This window comes from Vicugna pacos, chromosome 13 (genome assembly GCF_048564905.1).
Source record: "Vicugna pacos chromosome 13, VicPac4, whole genome shotgun sequence".
Taxonomy (NCBI): domain Eukaryota; kingdom Metazoa; phylum Chordata; class Mammalia; order Artiodactyla; family Camelidae; genus Vicugna; species Vicugna pacos.
This window is the reverse complement of record NC_132999.1, coordinates 41724991-41750604: the sequence shown is the minus strand read 5'-3', so window position 1 is coordinate 41750604 and position 25614 is coordinate 41724991. Positions and strand designations below refer to the sequence as shown.

Sequence of the window (25614 nt, the reverse complement as noted above, 5' to 3'; positions counted from 1 at the left end):
CTGAGATGTTTCTCATGGATTCCAATTAGACTTGGCATCCTGCCAAGGGAAGTAACTCATCTGGTACGTGGAAGGGACGGTGGCACACCACGCGCGCCTCCTGTGCATCCAACTTAAGGCTCTGCTTGGCCACTGATGGCGAAGTAGGAGAGGCAGATGTCCTGGCACGTCATGCTGGATGTTCTTACAAGGCAAGAACACTACGTGGCAGAGGAAGACTCTGGGGGCAAGGAGCTCAAAAGCAAACTGATTCCTTGGTACACATTTCCATGTGGAATAAGCCCACACCACATATGGAGAGAGAAATGTGCAGAGAACTGCAGACACTCACATGCGCTGTGTGAGGCCTGTCATGGCCTTGCTTACTCTGCCTCTGAGGTTACAGTTCCCAGGGTGCCTGAGAGAGGAGGGCTGTCTACACTGGGCCCTGGCTGTTTGAGGCAACTACCTTTCCCACTTGTGTCAGACTCACAAGGCAGAACACATCCCAGAAAGCTCTGAAGTTTCATGATGATTCATGGGCAGCCGTGGTCCTCTCAGCAAAGCTGTAACTGAAAACGGCAACAGGAGTGCCCTCTGACTGACCCTGGGGCTTGAACTATGGCCCCGGATGCTTTGCACAACTGTCATAAAACCAGAAAGAAAGTGGGAACGGTCCAATTTAAAAGCCAGAATATATTTTGCTGAAAATCGGTGTATGTGTGTGCTTTCCAGAGAAGAGTGCTCCCGGAGGGGGACCCGCACAGTTCGTTCCTACCTAAACAGGAACAAGAGGTAAGGGCTTCACTCAGTAGAAAACTAGCAGCATCAGTTGGCTCCCTGGGGGGCCCCCCGGGGTCCTCATCCAGCATCCTCTGCATAGGGGGAGGGACGTGCCCGCTCAGCACATCTACAGCTCATCCATCATGGCGAGCAAATCATCGCCCTTGCTGGTGATCCGCCTCGGCTGGTCCATGACCTCAAACTCCCCCATGATCTGAGCCAGCTCCTCGTTCCTCTGCTGGTCCTGTGAGAGAAACGAGACGTGGAAGGGAATGAGGAGGATGTTGGCACTGCAGCCTCTTTGTGCAGCTGGTAGTTAATTTTCATCCCACCACTGTGATGAATTTCAGTCCCTCACCTATTTGTCAGAATAGGGACTATAGTTAAGTGCTGATTAGATAGGAGAAGGGAGGGCCTTTGAAGTTCAAGATTACTGCAAGAGGAGGAGGGGAATAAGATTTGTCTTGTGTAATCCCCTGCACACACCTGAGTAGCTTGGATGTTGATAACTTCGTAGGATAACTCTTCTGGCCTGGTTAATGCTGCTTGTCTGCACGAGATGATAGAGAAATGGATGAAGGTTAAGTTTTCTCCCTGCTAGCGTGGCAAACTGGCCCTTGGTAATTTGGCAATCTATTTTTTCTGCCTCATCTTCTGCCCTTTCTCTTCAGCTTTCTATGCTATCCCCACCAATGCACCCTACACTCCAGGAAGTCAGGTCCTTTTATGTCTGTGTGCCTTGGCACATACTGAACTCTGCCAAGAATGTTTTTCCCGTTCCTCTGCTTGGCAGACTCTAGGACCCAGCTTAGTTGCCAACTCCTTCAATCTGCTGGTGCAAAGTCAGTTGTGTCCTCCATCATGGTTACGACATGGTGCCGGAATGACCCGTGCACATGTTCACGCTCCCAGGACACTGGGAGCACCTGAGGACAGGCTCCAGGTCTTACACTCCTTCTCTGGATCCTGACACTTACCACAATACCTGCCAATTTGATGAGGGAAGGCAACCCCCACCCCAAATATTTTGTGAGGAGGAGCATGCGAGATAATGAATGCAGAAGTGCTCTGTAAACTGTAAAGCACTTTAAAAACCTTGTGAATTACTATTGCTATTGGTTTTGGGCATACTGTCTAATCCTAAAGACATCCTGCTCCAACCTCCTTCTAATATCTTAACAGTCTTTTCTTAATATGATTCTCTTGACTTCTCATTCTCTTGTTGAACTGTGCTTTGCTAAATAAAACATTAGAACTATTTTTTTGAATGAATCCAGAAGGTTCAGGCTATTTAATGCTCGTGGATTCTTCTTTAACTAGGTTATTGAATTTGCTGGTACTTCATTGTGATCTTCACCTCTGTGTTGAGAAGTGTCATTGGTTTATAATGGTCATTTTTGGGTTCTTATCACACTTAAGATTTTTATATATGTCTTTAAAGAAACAAGTTGTAAACATACTCCTCCTCTTCATCAGTGGTGAAGAGATTCAACCGGAATCCTGGCTCAGGGCCACTGGGTTTCTTAATCTCCATCCCTCCCATCAGCCTGGCCAAGAGATTCAGTTCTTCTTTAGCAAGAGGGTTGGGAGCAATGCTTTCCTGTAGAGACAGTTTCATGACTTTTAGCCACATGAAGGTGATCGGTTTCCAGTTGAGACCCCCAGAGACCCAGGGTGGTGTTACTAAACAAGGCAGAACAATAACTGGGAAGAACTGGGTCCAAATGAAGCATAGGAAACAGGCTTAACCAAAACAGAAATAATCCACGTCAGAACCAGAGGGACTCTAGCAAGGCGACACACCAGAGACAGTCAACGCTTTCCGGAGGAGTAGAAGGCCCCAGGGACCCCGTTCTCCTCGCACTGCCTTCCTCCTTGAAGGAGAAGAATGTTTCTTTGTTCCTCTACAGGCAGTCTAGTTCCCTCGGCATCTACGAGCAGCCTGGGTGAAGGATCCAGGTCCGAGGGCACTCGTTCCGCAGGCACTCCCACACTGCCCTCAGGTGGTGACCCGAGTATACACCCCCGAATCCCTTCCCTCCTATGGCTCCCGCTCTCCTGGCCTGGCCCCACCGCAGCCTTCACCCCTCCTCCTGACTGGCTCTCTCTAGACCAGCCTTCTCCTGCTTTGCCTCTTCCGTCACTCTGCTGCCAGTTACCCAAAATGTGGTCCTCATCTCACTTCTCCCTTGCTTGAGACAAACCCCGCTGCCTCCTGCCTAAAGGACAGAATCCACATTGTTTCAGCCCCTTCTGAATCTGGCCCTGGTGTCCCTGTCCAGCCAAATCTCTGGCCGCTGCCTCTACTGCATTATGATCTAGCCACGTGGGAGAGACGCGGGCTCCCTGCTTCCCCTGAACACTGTGACTCTGGGTGCCTCTGGGTGCCTCTGCTTGTACTCTGACCTTGGTTTGCATGCCTATTTCTCCTTCTCGGCTGTTTCGTATCTTCCTGATTCTGGACCCTGCTTGAACGTCACCTCCTCTGAAAAGCCTTCTTGACCTCTGTCCCCTGCTTGCACACTCTGGACAGGACATGTGTTCTGGGCACAGCACTTTGCTTAGGATGCCCAGCGAGTCTTTTTCTGCCATGTTATGGTTCTGTGTTCCTACCACTGTCTTTCCAGTGTATTACAAGCCCCTTCAGGATGGGACCACATCTAAGCCAGCTCTGCGTCCTGAGTACCTAGCCCATAGAATTTTGCCGAATAACTGAATATTCTGTCATTTGTCCTCCAGCTAGCTGGTAGCTAGTTCAGTGAAAATTTGTAAAACAGAATTTAGAGAACCCCAACCCCCATTTTGAAGTTAGCTTCCACATCATTACACAGGGAAGCACTGAAAAGGGATGTTTTAATGGTCAGAATACACCCAACTGCTGAACTCAGCAACCACGGGCCTAGGAGCACTGGTACAAATGCTATTTCACATGTCCTGGTGTGTGGTTCCTGCTTAATTACGGTGGTGGAGCCAAGCCTAAAATTACCTAATTAGTCAGATCGCGGGAAGTCTCCATGAGAAACTATAATTAAAAACCTGTGTACTGGTGAGGCGGAACTGAGAAGACTACAAACAACGAGGGTAAAGTTGGCCAGCTTTGAAATCTAGAGTTCCCACTCTTCTCCACGTCCAGACTCTTGTATCTTGAAATAAGCTCTAAGAAGATAAGTAAGGGAGGCAGAAGCTCACCTGTGTCTGTGAAGCTAAGTTCTTGGATGCTCCAGACATATGGGTTTCCACGGGCCGGTTCACACTGTACCTGGTGTCAACAGAGAACCGCGATAACTTTGTCCAGCCCTTTGACCCTGACGTCCCTCTAACTTGTGAATATAGCGCAGAGCTTTTAGTTCGAGGTGTGACAAAGCATCCAGAAAGGTGCTGGGAATACAGAATACAACTAAGTGGGTGTCAACCACTCACGTTTCATTTCTTCCCAAAACAAAATACCTGGGAAGCTGTGTGGAAATGCCTCCTCTTGCAAAGTAATGTGTATTGCTGAAAGTAATGTGAATGGTACATGATAGCCAAGCCCTCTGGGATCGCCATTGCAACCAAGGTTTTGGCGGGTTCTCTCGTGTGGCTCTTTAAAATTATTTATCTTTTCAATCTGTTGAGTTTACTTTATGTTGGGAGATCTGAGGTGCCCTTTGGATACGTCGGGGCTCTGCATGCCGTGTGTAACTAAGGGGGAATTCCTCCAACTGTCAGCAGGGATTTTTTTCATAGCAGAAGTCAAGCTGGTTTTTTAAATGAAGGGACTGCCCTTGGACTTGGATCCATTCGGGGAGGGATATTTGCTTACATGTTAGTTCCCAGTTTCAGGACTCGGTCTCCATAGAGTTCAAAGGACCCTTCTTTGGGGGCCGCGACATAGTTCCCGCCATGCTTGAATTCTGCCTTCCTCACTTCTTCGCCTTTGCGGTTGAACATTCTACAATACAGAGCAGGACATGCTGCAGTGTTCTCCAAGCTTGGAATGTCCCGGATACTTCTTTATTTCCTGTACTATGGGACAAAAGGGAATTCATGCACTGCTTCAAGATTAAGATGCTGGTGGAGGTCATGACAGTAATATAGTAATAATGATATTTACTGAGTACATGTTATGTGCTGGGTAGCCCTTTGGAGCATTATTGTCTTATTCATCCTCACAGTTAATGATTCGGTAGGTGAGGAAATGAATCCTGGAGAACTAGGTGGTTTGCTTCAAGTGTCTGCTCAGTGACAGACTGGATTAGAACTTGACCTCCTCACTGCTGTGCTTCGCTGAAGAAAGGGAGGGGCCTCAGAAGGGCTGCTTTCTATGGGGTGGCCCAGGTATTGGCTTCCTGAAACTCCAAACATTGGTCTGATAGTGACTGTTGAGAATTCACCTGATGAGTCCAGGAACTTCAGTTCCCCAGGGAACAGGCCCAGACACGGGCAATACAAAGCGGCCATTAGAATTCTGAACTCTGTCCTTTAGAAATATGGACACCTGGGAAAAAAATACACTTATTGTCATTTCTCTTGGCATATGTCCATAGACATCAGCATTCTGAAGATGGAACACGTGTAATGGCGTGGGAATGCTACCTAGTGACCTGATGACAGTGAGAGAAAAGTCACCAGAACTAGCCCCTGACGAGTTAGAGTGCTTTTTACAAACAGAACTTCTTTGGAGCCACATAGCAAATCTTCCAGGTGAGTGATGCTATCCCTGCTTTTAAAGATGAGGAGGCTCAGGTTCACAGAGTGGAGTGACTTGCCCAAAGAGAACAATAAGAGACAGGACTAGACTCAAACCCCAGGATGACTCCAAATCCCACACCCACTTGCTTCCTTGCTAACCTTCCATACAGCTGTGAGGCTTGAGCTATAAGATCCTCATTACCCTCATTTTACAGATGAGGAATCGGCGGCTCAGAGGTTAAAACAGTTCCTCAAGGCCAGCCAGTTCATAAGGGGCAGAGCTGAGGATTCAGACCTTGTGTTTCTGACTCCAAGCTCTCAGTCACATGCTGGGCTGGTGGGAAGGGGCCGGACTGGCGGATCCAGTGGCATTAGAGTTGGAAGGTCTCCGGCGTGACTGAAAACCCCACATTCTGCCTACTTCTACTCCTTGCTTCATGTGTTGAGGTCTTGGTCAGATTAAATTCCATTAGGATTGTAGCAGTTAATCAGTTTGATTGGCTCTTAGCTTCCTCATCTGTAAAGTGAGATAAACTTGAAGGTCCCTTCAGACTCAAAAACTTGACAAGATTATATTCGTAACATCATCGGGAGGAAACATCTGGTGCACACAAGGCAGTGAAAATGCAAAGTGGTGAGGATTTGTACGCTGGCAGTTTGGCTGCTGATGTTAGACTGTCCGGGCTCACATCGCAGCTGGGGCCCTCCTGGGCTCTGGGTTTTTCGTTAAGTTGCACCACCTTTCTCTCTGGTAAACGGGGGATAACAGTACCTATTCAGTGGGTTAGTGGGACCCCTAAAACGGATAATGAACGGAAAGCATTTGTCACAGGGCCTGACACATGAGTGCTCAGTAAGTGATAGCTAACATTCTCTGTATTGCCGTCTGATTGGACACAGGAAACAGCATAAAATGGAAAAACAATGACACTATGAGGCAGGACATGCTGAACAGCATTTGCACGTTAGTCGGCTGAGGAGAATGACTGCAGGCAGATGGGGTGGGTAGGGGTGACTGTGGGTTTGGAGCTGGGCCTGGAGGGAGAAGGTGGGTGTGAAGACACTTCAGAAACAGAGATGGGCTGGCACAAGTCATCTTTTTAGGGGGGATGTGTACACTGGTTTGGCTGGAGGGTTTGGCTTGATGATTTTTAAGGAATTTTTAACCTTGAGATTCTGTGACCAAGGGATATGAATACAAGCATGGAGAAAGGAAGTTTGGAGAGAGAAGTGAGACTATGTATGTGTTGGACCCCCTGTTAGCTGATTCTAATAGAGCTGACTATGCCGTAGATCTGAAATGTACAAATTTAATCCAAGTGTGGGTCTATGTTTGACCTGAGAATCTGCTTTTTGCTGGACGGGACTGTTGGGTCTGCCTGCTTGCCAAGCTCCTCTGCTGGCCCTTAGCTGTAGGTGTGACTCTCCCATGCCCTGTTCTTCTCACTCCACCCTTTTTTTTTCCTGAGGTGATCTCATCTACTCCCATGTGCCAGCATTCACTTCCACCCTGATGGCTCCCAGATCTGGAACTTCAACTTAGTCTTCTTCCCTGGCATCAGACCCACCTATCCTGTTGCCTATTAAATGTGTCCACCTATAGGTTTCTCAGCTGCACCTCCAATTCACTCTGCTTGGAACAGGGCTTATTGTCCTCCCTAACCTGATCCCAGTGAATGACACCACCAGGTCACCAAGTTGGCAACCTGAGTTCCCCCACCCACCACCTTCCCAAGGCTACTTAGTCGCCAAGCCCTGCCCACCCAGAGATCACTTCTGTGTCTGGCCCTTCCTCTCTACCATGTTCCCTAGCTCAGACCTCCATCACCTCTAGACTGGCCACTGCAGAGCCTCTGCACTGGTCTCCCTGCCTCTTCTCATCTGTTTTTGTTCCACCTTTATTCTGCTACTAAAGAGAATCTTCTAAACTCTTATCAGACTGTGTCCTTCTCCTGCTTCACTGGCTGCTGTCTGCCAGGTAATGTCCAGTTAGCCCTTTGCTCCTCTCTGTAGCCATGTTCCTCCTTGAACCTTATATTCTAGCCATACTCGATTGCTTGCAGCCTTCTGGCTCCCTGTGCCACCAATTCTGCCAGGTGGTTACATGTGTTGTGCCTTTACTGAGATGGTGTCTTCTTAACCCCTCCCTTTTTTTCCCATGGTCCTGGTGAAAACCTATTTCTTCTAGAAGATATCAGATCCTCTACGAAGACTTCCCTGATTCTGTTAGGTGGAACTGACCACCCCCTGCTTTGTGTCCTCTCTCTTCACACTCTTCTGTGTCAGAACTGAACACCTGTTAAGGCCCTCAGTGCACCTTCCCTTCTCTGATGAGTTCCTGAGGGCAGGACCCAGGTTTCCCACGGAAAGAGGGAATACAGGTCATGGAGCTGTGGGGCTGGAGTGCTGGATGAGACATCTCCTAAGCACCAGCACTCCCCAGGATGATGGTGGGATTCTAGTGGCTGGGAGGAGAATGAGCCGGGGATTTAAAAGCTCAGTGAATGTGGGTGAGTGACCTGGCAGCCAGGTTCGGCAGTGAGGGATGAGTCCTGGGCTTTGGATGGTTTTGTGGTTGCCGGTCTGGCCTTCCAGGAGGAGGGCAGAAAAATCATGATCTAAAAGTGAGGCAGAAGCTGACAGAATGCTGACTCTGCTTCTCACATCCTGCCTGTGGATGAGAGAGAAGGGCCAGCATCCATCCAGTGGCCAGAAGACTTTGAATACTGTCTCTCTGCTGTATGCTGACGATCCCCACGTTTCTCTCTCCAGCTTGGCTCTCTCCTCTGAGCTCCAGGTTTAGATATTCACCTGCTGACATGACTTTGCCACTTGGAGGTCTAAAAGGCAAATTAAACCTAAATAGAATTAATTCCTTTTTCTACTCAAATATACTTCCCTTCAGTCCTTTCTCTACTCAGAAAATGGCACCAAGAACTTAGCAGTTGTTCTTCATTCTTCTTTCGCTCAATCCCCACATCCAGTCTCAGGCTATTTTGTGAAATCACAGAAAATTCTGGACATTACGATGAGGAGTTTTGTACTTGCTTTGGTTAAACAATGAGCAAGGAATTGTTAGGTCAGAGCTGTGTACTCTTGATTTAGTTAGCTGGTTTTGCTAACAAATCTCAAAACTATCAAGACTGTTTTGAACACAGAGAAAATCTGTACAGGCAATCACAAATTGCAGCTGAGCCAAAAAAACATTAGAGAGCAGATTTGGAAAACCAGCCAGATGTTACAGATCAGTGGCTGAATGTCAGGATATGTGATTCCTGTTTCTCTTGATGAACTTCCTATTGTTTCATTGCCTGCCCATTTAGCAAGTAAAGCTTAATATATTTTGCGGTTTAATAATATATTTGAATGATTTTGTTATAGATTTATTATTAGGAACGTCTTTTCATTATAATGAATTTTATCTTGTCAGAATTGAGAAATCAATATAGCTGTTTATATTACTACAATCCATAAAACAATGTCCAAACGTGCACAGTTTTGACGATAATATGATGCAGAGTTTTCAATATTTTATAGCAACGCAAAAGTTAATCTTATTTGTACTTTCATATTTTTAATTTTAATCTTAATTTATATTGATGTTATCATTGCTCCATCCATAGCAACTGAAATTATTCATGAGGGTTCAAAATAAAATTGGCACCAGTATTGAAATCTATTTGTCTTTCTTTGTTCATGGAAGGGAACTAACAATCAGGTTCTAAGCATGCTCTATTTCTTCTTTCTAAAAAATTTTTATTTTATAACTATGTTATACACACACGTACAAAATTCAAAAGGTTCAAAGGGTATGCAAGGGAATGTAACTCTCTCTTGTACCCCTGTCATCCATGTAGCTCCCACTCCCAGGAGGCAACCACTGTGACAGGTTTCCTGTCCTTCCTTCCAGAAGCACTCTATTGTGTGTTACATACAGAGAGAGTGTATGTGTGTGTCTATATATAGGACAAGCAAATACATGTGTATTACATGTGCTGCTTCACTTAATCTTCCTGACAAACTCTAAATTAGGTATTATTGTTTCCATTTTTCAAATGGCAAAATTAAGACTCTAGAGAAGTAATTTGCCCAAGGTCATGGAGCTGTGCTGGAGCTGGGATTCAAACACCAGGGTGCCTGACTCTGGAGCCTGGGCTCATTTTGCCGTATCAACCATCCTTCCCATATCAGTGTGTTAAATTTTGGGAGGGAACAAAGTCCTGTCTAAGACAGACAGGTCCCAAATTCAGAAGCTCAGAATGTGTTTTCCAAGTCAGGGTATAGAACTGTCTGGAGCAGGCATGAAAGGAGGAGGTAGGGTCATTTGGAAGGTAAGCGCCAACATGAAGCATGAAGGCCTGGGCAGGGCTAGTGGTGACAGGAATGGAAAGGAGGGCATGGAGATTGAAAAGGCCAACTCGATTGGCCTTATTAGCAATTAGATGAATATCAGAGAAGGGAAATCAAAGGTGACACTTTGGTTCTGAGCTGAATGAATGAGCGAATGGCGGAGTCTTCAATAGGAATCAGGAAGTTGAGCTGGTCTTGATTCTGGAGACTAGTTGAGCTGTAGACACTCGGTTGTGGGCACTGGTAGAGTGCCTCAGCAAGTAGGGGCGATGTGGGGCTGGATGGCAGAGCTGGGGCAAGGGTGGGTAGAAGTTAGATGCAGGAGTCTTATGTGGAGGAGTTGGTAGTCAAAGTAGGGAGGAAAGAGCAGGGGGTGGGTAGAGGCAGAAGAGGGGAGAGCTGGAGACAGGAAGACGGGGAGGAAGGAGTGAAAGACAGAGAGATGGGAGAGATGAGTGAAGGCCAGGATGGTATGATGCCATGAAAGCCCAGGAGAGGCGAGCTTTTCATGGAGCAGGAAGGCAGCGTCCTGACAGCTCAGATCCTGGAGAAGTCAAGATGATAAAGGCTCAAGAAAAGGTTTTAGAATTAAGATCAGGCTGCTGGCCTGGAGAAGCCAGGGAAGAAACCGTATTTTAAAGAAAAACATAAGATAACTGGGAAGGAATGGTGTCATCACTGTCTCCCTTGGTCTATTTAAAAACAGCTGAGATTGGTCATCAGAAAGGTTACTGTCATGCAGCAAAACACTGAGGACGTTGCTAATTGGGCAGAATCCCAGCCCTGTCTGCCCTGAAGACTTGCACCCTATCTCCCTTGACAGCAGTGGCAGGGTGCTCCCGGGGCTGCCCACTCACTCACCCGAATGTGCAGGTCCTGGAAGAAGCTGAGGAGTGTCTGCCGGATCATCTGGAACTCCCCCGCAGAGAGCCGCCCATATGTCTGCCAGAGGCAAGGCAGAAAGAAGCATTCCAATTTCAGAAGTGCCATGGGAAGTGCAGACAGGCAGGGGTGGGGGGTGCTCAGGGATGGGAGCCAGAAAGTAAGGAGAAGACTCAGCTGCTGGGGCAGGAGGGCCGGCACTGCTCCCTCACCAGAGCCACCAACCTCACCACGGCACACTGAGTGGGGTGCACGTCAACTCTCCCAGTCCACAAGATTTCACAGAACATCCACCACCAACTCCCTTTTGGAAAAGTTAGGAGAAAATAGCTATGCTCTTTATCATTGCTTTCCCAGTTATGAAGGCAACGGTGAGAGGGTGGAAGGTGATAACATCTACTGTCTTACCAAAATGGACACCTGTAGATTTTTAGAATTTTCTGGGACAGTGGCAGGCGTTGTCATTCCTCACCCTGTTCTCTTTGTCTTGGACTCTGCCTGTTCTTTTTTTTGGGGTGGAGAGGAAATTAAGCTTATTTATTTATTGAGTAGAGGTACTAAGAACTGAACCCAGGACTTTGTGCTAAGCATGTGCTCTACCCCTGATCTATACCCTCCCTGCTGACTCTGCCTGTTCTTAACAGAGGAGTGAGAACAGGTACTGGGGCTGAGAGGTGATAAACTGGTGACATGCTTACTTCAGTCAGCTGCCGGAAAGTCTCATCCACTTGCTGCAGGATGGTTGGGGAGTCTTGGATGAATCCCCTGATGGCATCTAAATGATTGAAAGTGACCAGCAACACATCCCTGGGACGAGGACACAGCAGTACTTGATATTTGAAAGCCATCGTCATCAGGTCATAGAGCTGCCAACCCAGAGATGAACAAAAGAAAGAGGACCATAAAGGCAGAAATCAGAACCTCCCAACAATGACTCAGTCAGGCACTTACTAGAAACCAGTTCTGGGCTTACCTTACAGCTCAGTGACCATATCTAGTTATCACGCAAACCAAGACACTTTTGAGAGTAAAAGGGGGTGACATTAACAATTAAGCCAGGACTACAGGAGTAAGCCAGGACATTTCTGAGAAAACCAGGATTTCTGGTCAGCTTGGGCAGCTGTGGGGCCCTGGAACTGGTGCTGGACTTGGAGAATGAAAACACGAATTCAAGCCCTCTGCTGCTGCTGACTTGATGGCCCAAGCCAAGTCTCTTCACCTCTCTGAGCCTGAGTTTTCTCATGTGTAAAAACTACTCCCTAATTTTCCAACGTTGCAGAATCACCGAGAGGAGTAAATGAGATGACATGTGTGAAAACGACAAGAATAAAGTTCTATGACTGTATGAGAACAATTTAAAATGATGAACAATATTTAATAAGATATCAACAAGTCCTACATGTGTTGTGACCACCTCTGATGGTCAGAGGTGAGAAACTGGTGAGGATCAAAGTGGTCAAGATAGGCTTTGTGGAAGAAGTGGGCCTGATGTGAACTCGAGGCAGGTTCGAACAGGCTGAGGGAGGGGAAAGGCATTCTAGTTGAGGGGAATAGCATGTGTGAGGGGCCGGAGGCCGCCATGGATAATGCTCTTTTTCTGGGAGAAGGAGCACAGCAGCCTGACTAAAGGGGATGGTTTGTGTTGGGGATGTTGGGAAATAAAGGTGGATAATTACGGCAAGATTAGAATACTAAAGGTTTTAGAAAGGCAGACAGAATAATTTAGATTAGATGTGGTAGGAATTAGGGGCTACTGAAACTTCCTGAGCTGATGTGATAAAAGTGGTAATTAAGCGAGATTAGTGAGTCTGGGGATGATGAGATGTTGAGAGCAGGGGGGAGGAAGGTTAGCTGGTGCTGGGCTCCTAAGAGGTTTGCAGTATCTCCTGACTGTATGAATGAAAGACATTCTGTTGGAGTGAGGCGGGAAGCCCCATAAAAAAACTGGCAGAGCCCCCAAGCAGGGCCACTACTCTCCTGCTGGCACCATCTGGTTCCCTGGCCCAGAGGCTCTCTCTCACTTTTTGCCTCTGAAATAGCTTACCCCTAAAATTCTGTTGGTTCCCTGAACTCACTTCTGATTGGTTATTTCCTTCACTCCTGTTTAGTTATTATTCTCACTTCTGATTGGTCCACTTCCCTAACTTCTGATTGGTCCATTTGTAGTACTTCATTTGCATGGAGCTCACTCCTGATTGGTTATTTCTCTCACTCCTAATTGGTCTATTCCTACAAAGCTTGTTCCTGGTTGGTCAACTTCTGTTATACTTTATTTGCATATGACGTTGCAAAGTGTAAAACTCGCAGCCTATAAAGGCCTGTATAAACCTACACCTGGGTTCCAGAGCTTGGAGTGTTAACTTTTCTGGGCTTGCTTGCTTAATAAACCTGAGTTCTCCAATTCTCTGAGTGCTGCGGGGATCCAGGTTGCTGTCACAACTGAGCTGTAACACTGAGCTATATAACACGGAGCTGTAACACATTTTTCTGCAACAGGAGTAACCCAGACAGAAGGCCTGGAGTAAAGACAGTGGGAATGGACAAGGCTGGGGAAAGAAGAGTACGTGATACTCAGGAGGAAAGCTGTCAATACACGGTGAGTGCCTGACTGGATCTGGGGGATGAAGATGAGGGCTGTTTAAAATGACCACAGCACTTTCAGCTTAGTGCCTGGGAGACACACATGATGCTACTGACTGAGACGGGGAAGTCTGGCAGGGGCAGTGGGGGGAGCCAGTTTGGGAGATGAGTTATGGACACGTCTGAGATGGGATTGGAAATTAAATTACAGCCATCTCAGTGCTGTGCCAAGCACATACATAAGGATTACCTCATTTGACCCCATTTAATTTTCACAAGAACTCTGTGAGGTAGCTTATTACCCCAAGATTAAAAATGATGAAACTTGCCTAATTCCACATAGCTGGTAGTGAGTAGCAGAATGAGATTTGAACTAAAGATGGTCAAATCCTGATACCCTTGCTAGAACCCTCTACGCAATCCCATTTCTCCAACATGCAGCTAAACATTTCACTTCGAAAGTGGCATACAACAGGAGCAGCCTGGGGTGTGTGTCAGGGGTGTGGTCACAGGGGTATATAATCCAGAGCTGTAGATTTGAGACTCTCCACCATCATTATCAAATATTAAGTACCTGTTGCATACAGGACACTGCTAGGAATAATGGATAAAAACAGGAATAAGATGAAGAAATGAAAGCTCAGGGTTATTCAGCAAATTGGGTCTCACAGCTACTGGGAGAGATAAAACTTGAACCTAGGTTTTTTGACTCCAAATTCTATTTTGGGGGGTTGGTAATAGGTTTATTTTTAAAGGAGGTACTGGGGATTGAGTCCACGACCTTGTGCATGCTAAGCATACGCTCTACCACTGAACTAAACCCTTCCCCCGATTCCAAATTCTGTGTCCTTTCGTTCTGCAAACCTAAACCTTAAAGGCAGAGGGAGGGGAACAAGCAGAGAAGATAATGAACATTTATTAAACATCTACTATGTGCCAGGCCTAGGTGTGTCATTATATAGGTTTCTCACTTAGTCCTCCTAGTAATGGATGAAGCAGCTATTATTATCCCCATTTTACAGAAGGGAAAATGGAGGCTCAAGGAGATATAGTCACTTTCTAAAGGTAAGTGGCAGGAGCAAGAGGGCATAGCTAAAGCCAGTCTGTCTAAGGTTTCCAGGTACTAGCAATAAGACAGTGTTGATTTTTGCACACCTAGCACCATCAGTCCTCATGATTTTTAAAAATTAACATAATGAAGGGGATTGAAAAGGAATTACTATTATTGTAATTATTTAAAAAAATTAACTCAAGTTCATATTTTACTTGGATCTTTTTAGTTTTCCACTAACGTCTTATTTCTGTTCCGGGACCCCACATTTCATTTGGTCATCATATCTCTTTAGGCTCCTACTGGCTGTGGCAGTTTCTCTGGAATTCCTTGTTTCTGGCGGCCTTGACAGTTCTGACTACTGGTCAGGTATTATTTTGTAACATGACCTCTGAATGGTATTTGCCTGACGGTTTTTTTCCATGATTAGCCTGGGGTTGTGGGTGTTTGGGAGGACGATCACGGAGGTGGAGTGCTATCCTCGTCACATCAAATCAGGGTACCACCACGTAGCTAATCACTGTTGATGTCATGCCCTGGTTGAGGTCATGTTTGTCATGTTCCTCCACTGTGAAGCTGGCTGTTTCCCCCCTTCTTTCCATACTGTCCTCTTTGGAAGGATGTCACCAAGTGCAGCTCACATCCAAGGAGTAGGGAGTTACGCTCTCTCTCCTCGAGGGCAGAGACCTATATAAGTGTTTGGAATTCTTCTGAACAAGAGATTTATTAATTCTCTGCCATTGCTTATTGGAATTCTTACTTCTAAAATCAGAGTACCCTAAAAATTTGTTTCACAACGGAACAGATATGTTTACATTATAAGTAAAGTTGAGCAGTTTTGAAATTTGCTTTTGAAAAAATTCCTGGTTTGCAGAGCTGAGATTTGTTAAGAAGGAAGCAGAATTAAAGCTTTTAATTAGGGTTGGATGCTTGTGTTGGGTTGAGGTGGTCATAAATACAGGCATGCAGACCAGCACTCTCTTTGGGCAGGTGGAATGACATAAACAACGGAGGGGTCAGTGAGGATGACTTCTGAAGTCCTCCCAACTCGGAAGCTCAAGAACGACTCTTTGACAAGTGCCTGTTCTTTTCCCAGGCACCACTGCCTACATCACCTCATTTGATTCCAGTCTAGGCTCATCCACAAGAAATGCAGGCCAGAGGACAGAGGCAGCTGTCTGCTCACCTTATCCATGCTGGCCTGGTTCAGTCTCATAATGGAGGCATGAGCCAGGCGGTCGTAGACAGTCCTCAGGGCCTTCTTGCTGTAGAGCTCTTGGGGTTTGAACAATTCCTCCATAAACTTTCTATTGAACATGGTTGAGATGATGTCATTCAGAACTGGAGAGACAAGAGAGAACGCAGCTAAGTGAGGTATCAGAGGAAGCTTTATTCAGGAGATGGTCTCTATATGAATGGAATGGAGGATCTGGGCCTGAGTAGAGGGGGGATGTGGATATCGTTAGTGAGAGCTGCTCCCCGGGGAAAAACCACACAGATGCCCCAGGAGAAAGCAGGGTCCAGAGTGTTTTATGAGACCATCTCAGGGCAAACATAAATGAGACAAAGTACAAGTGTGCTGTGCTTCAGGGGTTACAAACTTTCACACACATTATCTCACTTGATGAGAGGGGAAATCTTTCTTCTTTCTCTAAAGAAAGAAGAGAAAGAAGAAACACTGAGTCTCTAAAGAAGAAATGCTGAGTCATTTCTCTAGGGTCTCTAAAGACAAAGAAAATAGAGAAAGGTCCTAAGGTGTGTGCAAACCAAGGATCTATAATTCTAGTTCTAGAGAAAGAAGATAGAAGAAGAAGAAAGTATCTTTTTTCTCTAAAAAAGATTCCTATAAGCATTTTAGATTAGAGTTTTATTTTAAAATGAAAAACAGCATCACTATTGTTTTGTCTGTTTGTTTAGCAAGTCTATAACATTTTTACTTAAAAACAAATTTTATAAAAATGGGACCTATAATGGTAATTGACTTTTTTTTTTTAGCAAAATGGTTTAAAAAATAGACAAGGCTACCCACTGGTTAGAGCTGAAAACATTTCTAATGTTTCTACAAGTGTACTTCAGATTAACACCATTTTAGGAAGCCTAAAAATTTACTTTCTGTATTTGATCTATAATATTGATATTATACTGTAACAGTCATATATGTCTTGCACTGTTTTTCAGATGGAAAATTTGCACGTGGTGAGAATAAAAGGTCCCAAGATGTGTGCAAACCAAAGGATTTATAATGCTAGTTCTTCATTCACTGATTCATTTAGATATTTTGTGCTACTCAAATAACGTTACTTGAGGGCTAGGAAAACCCTTTGGTACGAGGAACAACAACAGGTATGGTTGAACACAGATTATTCTTAATTAAGCCAGATATTTTCTGGCCTAATGGTGATCGTATATGGATGCTGAGACCATGCATTCGTAGTAATTAAAAGCTGAAAGAAAACTGGTTACTTAAAATAATTATACAAAATCAACCGTTAAACATGAGTGATTATTACTGAAAGAGACAGACGCCTCTTTCTCTTGCCACACGAAGGACACACCAGGTGACTGGCTGTGGCCTTGTGTCTTAGCAAGTGAAGGCAAGGTCAAGATTTCAGGCACCCTCTCCACCTTTAAGTAATTGCTAAAAGTATCCTGAGGGCTCAGGCCAGTATTTTAAAGCATCTCGAAGAGCAGTTTTGGGGAGAAGCCAGGAGCTGAGGGCTAGTTGTATGTGAACCTTAAATGGAAGGGCTAGAGAGGAGGAATGGGGAAACGAAACACCCCCTCCCCACGCCCACCATGACAAAAAAGAACTGACTGTGACTCCTTCCAGAAGTGCTGAACTCACACTTGACCTCTGGATTTTACTGTGGACGCCATCCCGTTAGTAAGGAAGGACCAGACCCATCACCAACACGGGGTATCCCTCCCATCGGACAACCCACAACCCCAACCCACGGCAGCCTGCCTCCACGTGCACTAACCCCTCCCCAGCAGGGACAACCTGGAGACAGACCAACTCTTCCCACTTTGCCCCAAGCACAGCCTTTCGCCTTCGACCTAAACAAGTAGGGACCTGTAGTAAACTGGGCTTCCTCACATTTTTCTTACCGCGGCCTATATAAAATGCAGAATTTGCAAGGAAATAGGTACAACTGGAAAGTCACATATAAGGCCTCAGATGAGAGAATTTGAAGAATTCTCCACAGGTTTATGTAGGCCAGGGAGGAGTGCCAAAAAGGAAGAATTCAAGTTAAAGGACCACATAAGCTCTGATCAAGTGCACGCTTACATTCTCTCAGAGGCCGAGTCATTTCTCTAGGGTCTCTGAGCCTTTAGCAGGAGCTAGAAAAATAGCTGAGACCCAAGTAAATCAGTTCTAAAAGAAAGAAAATCCCAAGGCGATTGTTAGCCACTCTGGCATAGTAAAAAGCAAAGTGAAGTCTTTCCCCCTGGGAAGTGAATAAGCTATATAGCACCATGGCTCCTTGCACGAGAACTTCCAGAAAGTTCACCTGCTGGAAAGACAGCGCAGCAGGCCCTGTCCCTGTGGGCAGAGCAGTGAACACAAATGCCCCCAAGAGGAAGTGGCAGTCTTATGGCTGGGCTCTGGCACCCAGGGCTCCAACTCTCATTTAATTCTTTGGAAAGAGCATGGGGACATGAATTAACATGCTTATTTCTCACAGCGTGCTTCACCTGGCACTTGGCTGATGCGGACCTACTATACACCAGACACTGAGATAAACACCAGGCCCAAAGACGAAATAAATGTCCTCGCCCTAGAGTAGGCCCCCACGTCGCATTTAACTCAAACCTGAGAAATAGTTTTAACCAGACCTCTCGGTCGGTCTTGATGTTAGTTTTCGGCACTCACGTGACCTCTGCGTAATTTCATGAGGCAGGAATGTACTAGGAGCCAGGTTTCATCAGGAGATGAAGGCCAGGTATTGGGGTGATTTTTTCATAGGTGCATCGAAGGGTCAGTAACTGAGTTCTTAACACACCAGGCTTATAATCTGGGGTTCAGAGCGTGAAGTCAGTTTCCCCTCATTATTTTTGAATGCTTAAGATAAACTCCAGTGGTTTAATCGCATTTACAAAAAGCCTTCAAAATCTACACTTCTCGCTGGGAAATTCTGCCATGCATCAAGAGGTGAGTCAAAAATTGCTCAAGGGAAGTGCTATGACGTATTATTATAAAAGCGTATCAGGCACTTTGGGCTTTTCTTCAAGCCTGGCATGATGAAATAATTCTCTTGAAAGGTATTGAATTTTTAGCAACTACCTCTGCTGTAAACGTTATTGTTTATGGGAACACACATTTACAACCAAGGGTAAAACAGAAGCTATGACTTCTAGATGGTTACCATGTTTTGAAGCCTTATTATGTTCTAGGCACTGGGCTTAGAACTTTCCACGCATTATCTTATTTAAACCCCAAGGCAACTCTGAATTATTATCCTATTTTATCAGGGAGGAAAACTGAGCCTTAGAGAGGCAGATGGTGACACTGAAATTAGGATGGGGTTGTTTGATGCTACTGCCTGCGCTCTTAAATGTTATATATATTATCTGCTCAGCATACTTGGTGTGGTGAGAGACATGCATAAACTACACCCGAATGTCAAATGATGGGAGGTACTTGCCACATTTAAAGTTGAGAAAGTCTGTAAGGTTTTATTCTGAGGAATTGGTAACTTTTTCAGGTTTGCTGCTAGTTGGGGGTGAAGGGGAAACTGAAGACCTAGCACAATAAGGCCACAGTGGGTGTGTATCATGCCTTCTGCCTGCCATCCTGGTGGCCATGCAGCCATGGGCTTCCATTTAAACAAATTTATTATTATTTTTTAATGGAGGTACTGGGGATTGAACGCAGGACCTCATGCATGCTAAGCATGTGCTCTTCCACTGAGCTATATATCCCAACCTCCTGCCCTAAACAGGCTTCCATTTTTCTCAGTGCTTCCATTTTTCTCTGTGTGCTACGGAGAACAGCTCTTTAGCTACACGATACGGTCACAGAATTGTTTTAAGGACTACTAAATAGGACAGCCTACCCAGAAATGTAGCTGCTGCCCCAGCTGTCCTTGCAAAGCTTGGAACTGATGAAAAGAGACCAATACCTCAGGTGCAATATGGTCTTTTGGCCAACGTTTGCTTGGGTTTCATCCTTATATGCTGCACTTATATAAGTAAAAGATTCAAATGTATAACCAGTGTCTCTGCTAGAGAGAAACTCACGCCTGTTCTTTTATTTGGAAATATTTAGAGTGGTCCCACTTTAAGCCCCATTGATGAAGGACTGAGTGAACCTGTGGATGCAGACTGAATACATGCAGCTCAGAGATAGCATACCTCGTTTTCTGTCCACCTCTGTCCATTCATCTACATGAAGCATATAAAAAGAAAACACCAGTTCATGAAGTAAGAACATTATTTTCAACGAGGCTTTAAAAACACCAATTCCAATGATCTGGTTTATGAAACTTTATTTTTTACGTTTGCATTAGTGTTTAATGCAAATACTCTGCCTTCCATTTGAAACTTTTAAAAGGATGACGGATAAATAACAAGTTCCAAAAAAGCCCTAGGGAAGCTGTATCTTATAGAGGGTGGCCTAGGAGGAGAGGAAGCTCAGGTGAACTAGCTACCCTGGGGTTTATCTCACAAGGCTCAAGAAGTCATCCTGTCTAACGCTATGAGAATACACTTCATTGAAAATAAGGCTTTTAAAAACACTAACTTCCACAAGGAAGAATAATCCCAAGAACAGGTAGAGAAAGGATTTTCTTCCTTTACAACCTGATTTTTAAAATTAATGTAAGATTTCCCTTTTTAGAGTACAGATGGAACTATTAAAATTAGAAAACATGAAAACATGAATTAAAAGGAAAAAAGTCTGTTTGTTTCTGATTTACTTTTTATTTAGAGAGGCATGACTTCCATGTAAAAAGAGGGAACTAATGACGGCACCACTATAAAGAAAGCTCCTGAGGCCAAAGGTAATCAGGGAGATGCCAAGAGGAGACCAAATAAGGAAAGATGTACTTGGCCAGAGAAATCTGTGAGATCCAAGACCCTTTATGGGTTGAGACCTGGCTGTACCACTTACCAGCTATAAAACTTCAAACAACTTGTTTAACCTCAGTTTCCTTATCTGTAAAGTGGGGATCATAATTGCACCTACCTCGTAGGGTTGCTGTAGGGATGAAACAGACACATCAAGCACTTGGCTGGCTTCCCTCCTAGTTCTGCTTTCTCTACTGCACAATTTTGGACACCACCCATAAAGGATGCAAGATGATTTTTTTTCCTTTCCTTAATTTTTTGGGGGAGAGATTTTAATCTAGAAAAACCACCCATAGATTAAACAGTTCTACACACATCCACATTTTGAAAACATTTTGTCATGAATGGTCCCTTCATGGAAATATTTGTACTTGATTGTTTCAGAGGTGAAGTTATAATCAAAGTATATATGAGCCTTCAATACGCAATACCAACAGCTCCTGAGGCCAGTCTGAAAGCACAGTCCTAACTGGCTGCAAAGGGTTCCCAGTACAAGGTCAGACTCCTCTGGGAAAATTCACCATCTTTCTGCCACAAGAGTCACAGGGTTTTGGAGAGAAAATACTGGGGAAGAAGCACCAAGAGTCTGGCCTTCTTAAAGCAGGTGCTGGCTTCTTTAGCATAATGTCCACATCTTCTATCATTTTTGTGGCATATATTTTACAGGTGGGCTTGTCTGTTAGGCTCATGGGAATTAGCAGAGGCTGAGATGCAACTCTCTTGAAGGTGTGTTTGGAACAGAAGGGGCTACCAGGGGCTCATTTACACTAAAGGACGGTGACTGCCTACTTCTGACAAAAAGGAGCTGTTGAACCCATGGCCAGGGCTCCGAGGAGCTCCTGCAGCAGTGGCGCTCAGCTCCAGCAGAGGTCTCTGTCGTGCTGTGCGCTCCCAGCCTCCTTCCTCCTGAAGACGGGGGAAGGAAAAGGATGCCCTGTTTTTCTATTATTTCTCCAGATGACTTGTTTGTGACGATTCCACTTTAGTTATATTTTGAGTGGGAGGCAAGCCCAAGGCTATCCAGAGCTGCCTGCTAGAAAAATAAAAATAGAACCTCACAGCCTTTGGTTGCTCAGTCCTACACTGGGATCTGGGCATCTTGGAAAAATAAGTCACTTAATGGCCCCATGCCTTAGGTTCCCCTTCTGTCAAATGAGGAATGTAAATCAAATGTAAGAGGGTCTTACTTATGAGTATCTTAAAGAGGACGGGAGTGAGGCAAAGGCAGCTTTTCTTATTCTCGCTATTGCTTAAAACCTGGGACCACACTCAGTATGCAACACTCAAAAGTTGCCCCACAGAGAGAGGACTTCCTTTCTGTTGAATGCTGAACTAGGGGCTGCGCTGTGGGGAAAAAAACTGCAATATCTGCACTGGCCTTGTGGGAGTGGGACGGCCTCCAGGAGACCAATTAGCTGTGCAAGGTAGTGAAAACATCCAGCAGAAATATGATTTCCATTCAAAGCTGCAATGAGGACTAGTTTACTGCACCTGGTGCTTTACAGGCCTTTGTGCACAGAGGCTCCTGCTCCCGCAGCGACACCAGCTCTAAATGGTAGAAGAGATGAGTGTTTCTCCGTGTTTGGAATCCCATACTCTCTGCTCTGGTTTCTTGCTCTGTTTTCTACAGGTCCCTGTCAACCAACTACTTTCTGCCATTTCTTTTATTTATTTTTCCTGCCATTTCTTTTTTAAAATCAGTGGGTATATTGGATTTTTCCCCCAAACCACTCCCTCTCCTCCCAACCTTCCATCCTTCATCCACACAAAGATTCTGGTACAGTCCCCTTGGGTATGGCAGTAGAGTGCAGCAGTTAAGGATTTGGGTTAAGGATCTGAGACCTGGAGCCTGATGACATGATTTCAAATCCTTTACTCTTCCTCTTACCAGCTATGTAACCCTGGGAAAATCAGTCTTACTTTCCTTACTCTGAGCACCTGTAAAATGGGGACAGCAGTATTACATACATGACAGGTTAGTTATGGGGATTAAGGTGTTCAGATAAGTCCAAGGTACATAGTAAGTGCTTAATAAATGTTTGTTGTTGTATTAGGAAGATAGGTCCCCCAATTTTAGAATCAGTTAGCAGACAGACTGATCAAAAGCCCCACCTCCAGTGAAGGTGCAGAATGGCTACATCATGCTCCACCCAACATCTCACATCTGACACTCACCCTGACTGTGACAGGAATGAGTGTGTGAATGTGAATTACTAACGATGTCTGAAACTCTCTAAAGCTGCATCTAGCAAACCCAGAAGGACAACAGTTCCTGAACCCAAAGGAAGTCAGTCCCCTAATACTCATAGAGTCTTGCATAGACCTCCTCTTGAAAGACCACGCCTGCTACTCACTGTGTTAAACGTGTTAAGTACATGATCTCATTCAATCCTTACAACTTCACTGTCAGGTATGTATTATTATTCCCATTCTATGGGGGAAAAAAAAAACAGACTTACAGAGGTTATACGCAAGGTCATACAACTAGTTAAACAGCAAAGGTGGAATTGGGACCCATTTCCGTATGACTACAGAGAGCATGCTTTTAATTGCTAATATACACTGCCTTCCAAGATGCAGACTACTAGCCCAAAAACTACCTGTCAGCTCACAGGTGCCACCAGCCCAAATGAAATCACATAACACAATGCCAAGAAAAACAGAACCTTTCTGAGGAAGAAATGGCAATGTCATATAAAACAGCAGCTCAACAAACATTTACTGAGAACCAATTTATTCTGTAGGCATTATGCTAGGTGCTGGAATACAAAGATGAATAAGACAACACGTGGGGGAGACAGACACATATACAGACCATTTCAGTATAATATGGCCAGCAATGAGGTGGAGAGGGGCACACATGGGATGCTATGGGAGTATGTGCAGGCCCTTTCCCCATGTGCAGAGGCTTCCTGAAGGAGATGATTCTTAAGCTAAATAATGCAGGATGGAAGGCGAATGACTAGCACAGACACAGGAAGTTTGGGTAGAATGGGAATTATGAGCATGGAAACACGAATGAACATGCTTTAAATGGAGACCTACAAGCAGTTTGGTATTATTAAGATACACAGTAGGAGGCAGGCAGTGGTAGAAGGTGGGATTGCAGAGGTGGACAGAGGATCAGGAAGGGCCCTGAAAGGTCTTGCCAAGGACTTGGCAGCCATCCATACAGCAGTGGAAAGCTGACCAAGGGTGTTAAGTAGCAAGCAGTATGGACAGATTTGCATTTTGGAAAGCTCACCGGCAGCAGTCTACAGAATGAATGGAGGGGGTATGCCAAAGGGAGTTTTTTAAACCTCTTTATGCATGGACTTGGACTCAACTGCACAGATACAATAGTGACTATCTGAGTATGTATGCTTAACATCTGAATACATTTGTTTAACATCAATTGAGCATACAGAGACTGTTGGAGAGTATAAATGTTTTAATTTGCAATCATGTCAGGCACCTTTATACCAACTTTTCTTCCTTTACCTTGAAATATAATATTGCCTTCATATTTAATCCCAGGAAGCTTGGTGAAAGCAGTGGTTGGTTGAGAAGTGGGGGAAAGAGGGAGAGAAAAAGGGTGGCAGAGAGTTCGGAATGGCCATTTCTCTGGGGATTAGATGTGGTGTGTATAGGAGACAGATCTTGCATTTTAGAAACTCTCATAAAATTATTTCCACAATTGCATTCTTTTCCAACAATTGTTAAGGGAAAGACATAACTTTCTCATGTTTTCTGATTTATCAACGTTATTTTAGAACCCTATCTTTCTAGAAATAGCTTCTGAAATTAGCAAGACTGGCCTCCAGTTCATGAAGGGGAATACGGCACAGAGGAATGGAGACTCAGAAGGTTCACTCAGGGAAAGAGGATGCTTCGATTAGCAGTGTGTTGCCAGGTGGTAGGCTGCTGGGACTCCCACATTTGGGAGGGGCCGGTTGTCAAGAGATTGGGAAATCATTTGAAGAGATGAGTTAATGGGGGGAGGGGGAGGTCAGGTACCCTAACAATGTCAAGTAGGGGTATTAAATCCCTCTGCGGTGAGACGATCTTTTAGGGACTTTGCTCCCGAGGGGCTCTGACTGGATAGGGCTGTGGGTGGTGAGAGAAGTCCCTGAATGCGAGAGCGCAGCGTGCATGGGTGTCCGTCAGTCTGTAAAGGGGACTACTATGGAGGTCTGGCTGCAGGGGCTGGGGCGGCGGTGAGGGACCGGGCTGTGGGGCGTGGGGCTGGCTTTGCGCGCTGGGCGCCTCTCACCTTTGCGGGCCTTGTCTCCCGGGATGTTCTGGGCCCGCAGCCGCTGGTCCAGGATGTAGAGCATCTCACCTCCCAAGTTCAAGAAGAGCAGCGGTAGCGTCCGCACCGACATGGTGCAGGAAGCGAGCGCAGCAGGTAAAGAGCCCCGAGGTTCCGTAGCCAGAGGCCTGGAGGCCCAGCAGCTGCGTCCCCGAAGCCTGGTTGCTAGGCAACGCGGCGGGCAGCAAAAGAGGCCAATCAGAAGGCTGTTTGTTGGAAGGCGCCCAGGGGCGGCCGCGTATTGGGTGAGCCAGGAGACCTAGAGGGTGGGATTGGTTCGAGCCGGAGGCGGGAGCGCCAAGCACCGTGGGCCCAGAGTGCCGATTTTGAGTTTCTTGAGCCCTTGTTGATGGGTGAGTACCCGGGAGGGTTGGCGGTGTCTCTCCGCTCACGCCGCCACCCTCACCGCGCCGGTCGCGTACCTTCCTGTCCTTGCACGGGGAAAACCCAAGCAAAACTCCTTTAGAGCAGACTCCGGGCAGACAGACCTCGGTTTGAATCATGACTCTGCAATTTTCTCGCTGTGTGACTTTGGGCAGCGCCCCCCACCCCAATCCTGTATTATTTTTAGTTTTTAAACAACTGAAGATAATTTGCATACTGTAAAATTCACTTGCTGTGACCGTACAATTCAATAAATGATAGTGAATTTATAATTGTGCAACCATACCACATTCCAATTTAAGAACATTTCCACTGCTCTCAAAAGATCCTTCCCTGAACCGTAGGCAACCACTGTTCTGCCTTCTGTTTGCTTGCTCCGGATATATCATATAAAAGGAAGAGTACAACAAATATTTTTGAATTTGGCTTAAAAAGCGTAATGTTCTTGAGGTTAATTCATTTTGTAGTTATGTATCAGTACTTCATCATTTTATTGCTGAATAGTCTTCCATTTTATGGACACACCACATTTTTCCTTATCCATTTACCAGTTGTGGACATTTGGCTATTATGA

The 25614-nt window shown here is 45.4% G+C and overlaps 2 protein-coding genes and 1 long non-coding RNA gene across 13 annotated transcripts in view; 2 read left to right on the top strand and 1 right to left on the bottom strand.

Annotated features, from left to right (window-relative positions):
- Window positions 1–655: 655 nt before the first annotated feature.
- OSCP1 (organic solute carrier partner 1) lies at window positions 656–24843 on the bottom strand. Of its 2 annotated transcripts, XM_006212679.4 has the most exons (10): window positions 24618–24843; window positions 15483–15637; window positions 11364–11531; window positions 10645–10725; window positions 5136–5239; window positions 4565–4693; window positions 3952–4021; window positions 2223–2362; window positions 1249–1312; window positions 656–1006 (listed from the first exon to the last, which is right to left on the bottom strand). In XM_006212679.4, the coding sequence occupies exons 1-10, from the start codon at window positions 24727–24729 to the stop codon at window positions 890–892; spliced, it is 1140 nt and encodes a 379-aa protein (XP_006212741.2). In that variant the 5' UTR covers window positions 24730–24843; the 3' UTR covers window positions 656–889. The 2 variants fall into 2 exon arrangements, with proteins under 2 accessions (XP_006212741.2, XP_072830852.1); XM_072974751.1 differs by lacking the exon at window positions 2223–2362 and having other exon boundaries at window positions 24618–24834.
- On the top strand, window positions 5318–16882 carry LOC116282972 (uncharacterized). Its single transcript, XR_004192521.2, has 4 exons — window positions 5318–5445; window positions 13162–13261; window positions 14592–14665; window positions 16475–16882. It is a non-coding gene; the product is annotated as an uncharacterized lncRNA (long non-coding RNA).
- LOC107034401 (uncharacterized) overlaps window positions 24811–25614 on the top strand; it is a 161863-nt gene continuing 161059 nt past the window's right edge. For 4 of the 10 annotated variants that reach the window (XR_012079294.1, XR_012079276.1, XR_012079279.1 and 1 more), the window contains exon 1: window positions 24900–25009. Coding sequence is in view for 1 of the 10 variants with exons in the window: in XM_072974754.1 (XP_072830855.1) it covers window positions 25006–25009 (4 nt within the window). In the remaining 9 variants the exon portion in view is untranslated. Of the gene's footprint in view, window positions 25010–25614 lie in introns of all 10 variants that reach the window. The other 6 variants (XR_012079290.1, XR_012079286.1, XR_012079281.1 and 3 more) reach the window with 6 other exon arrangements.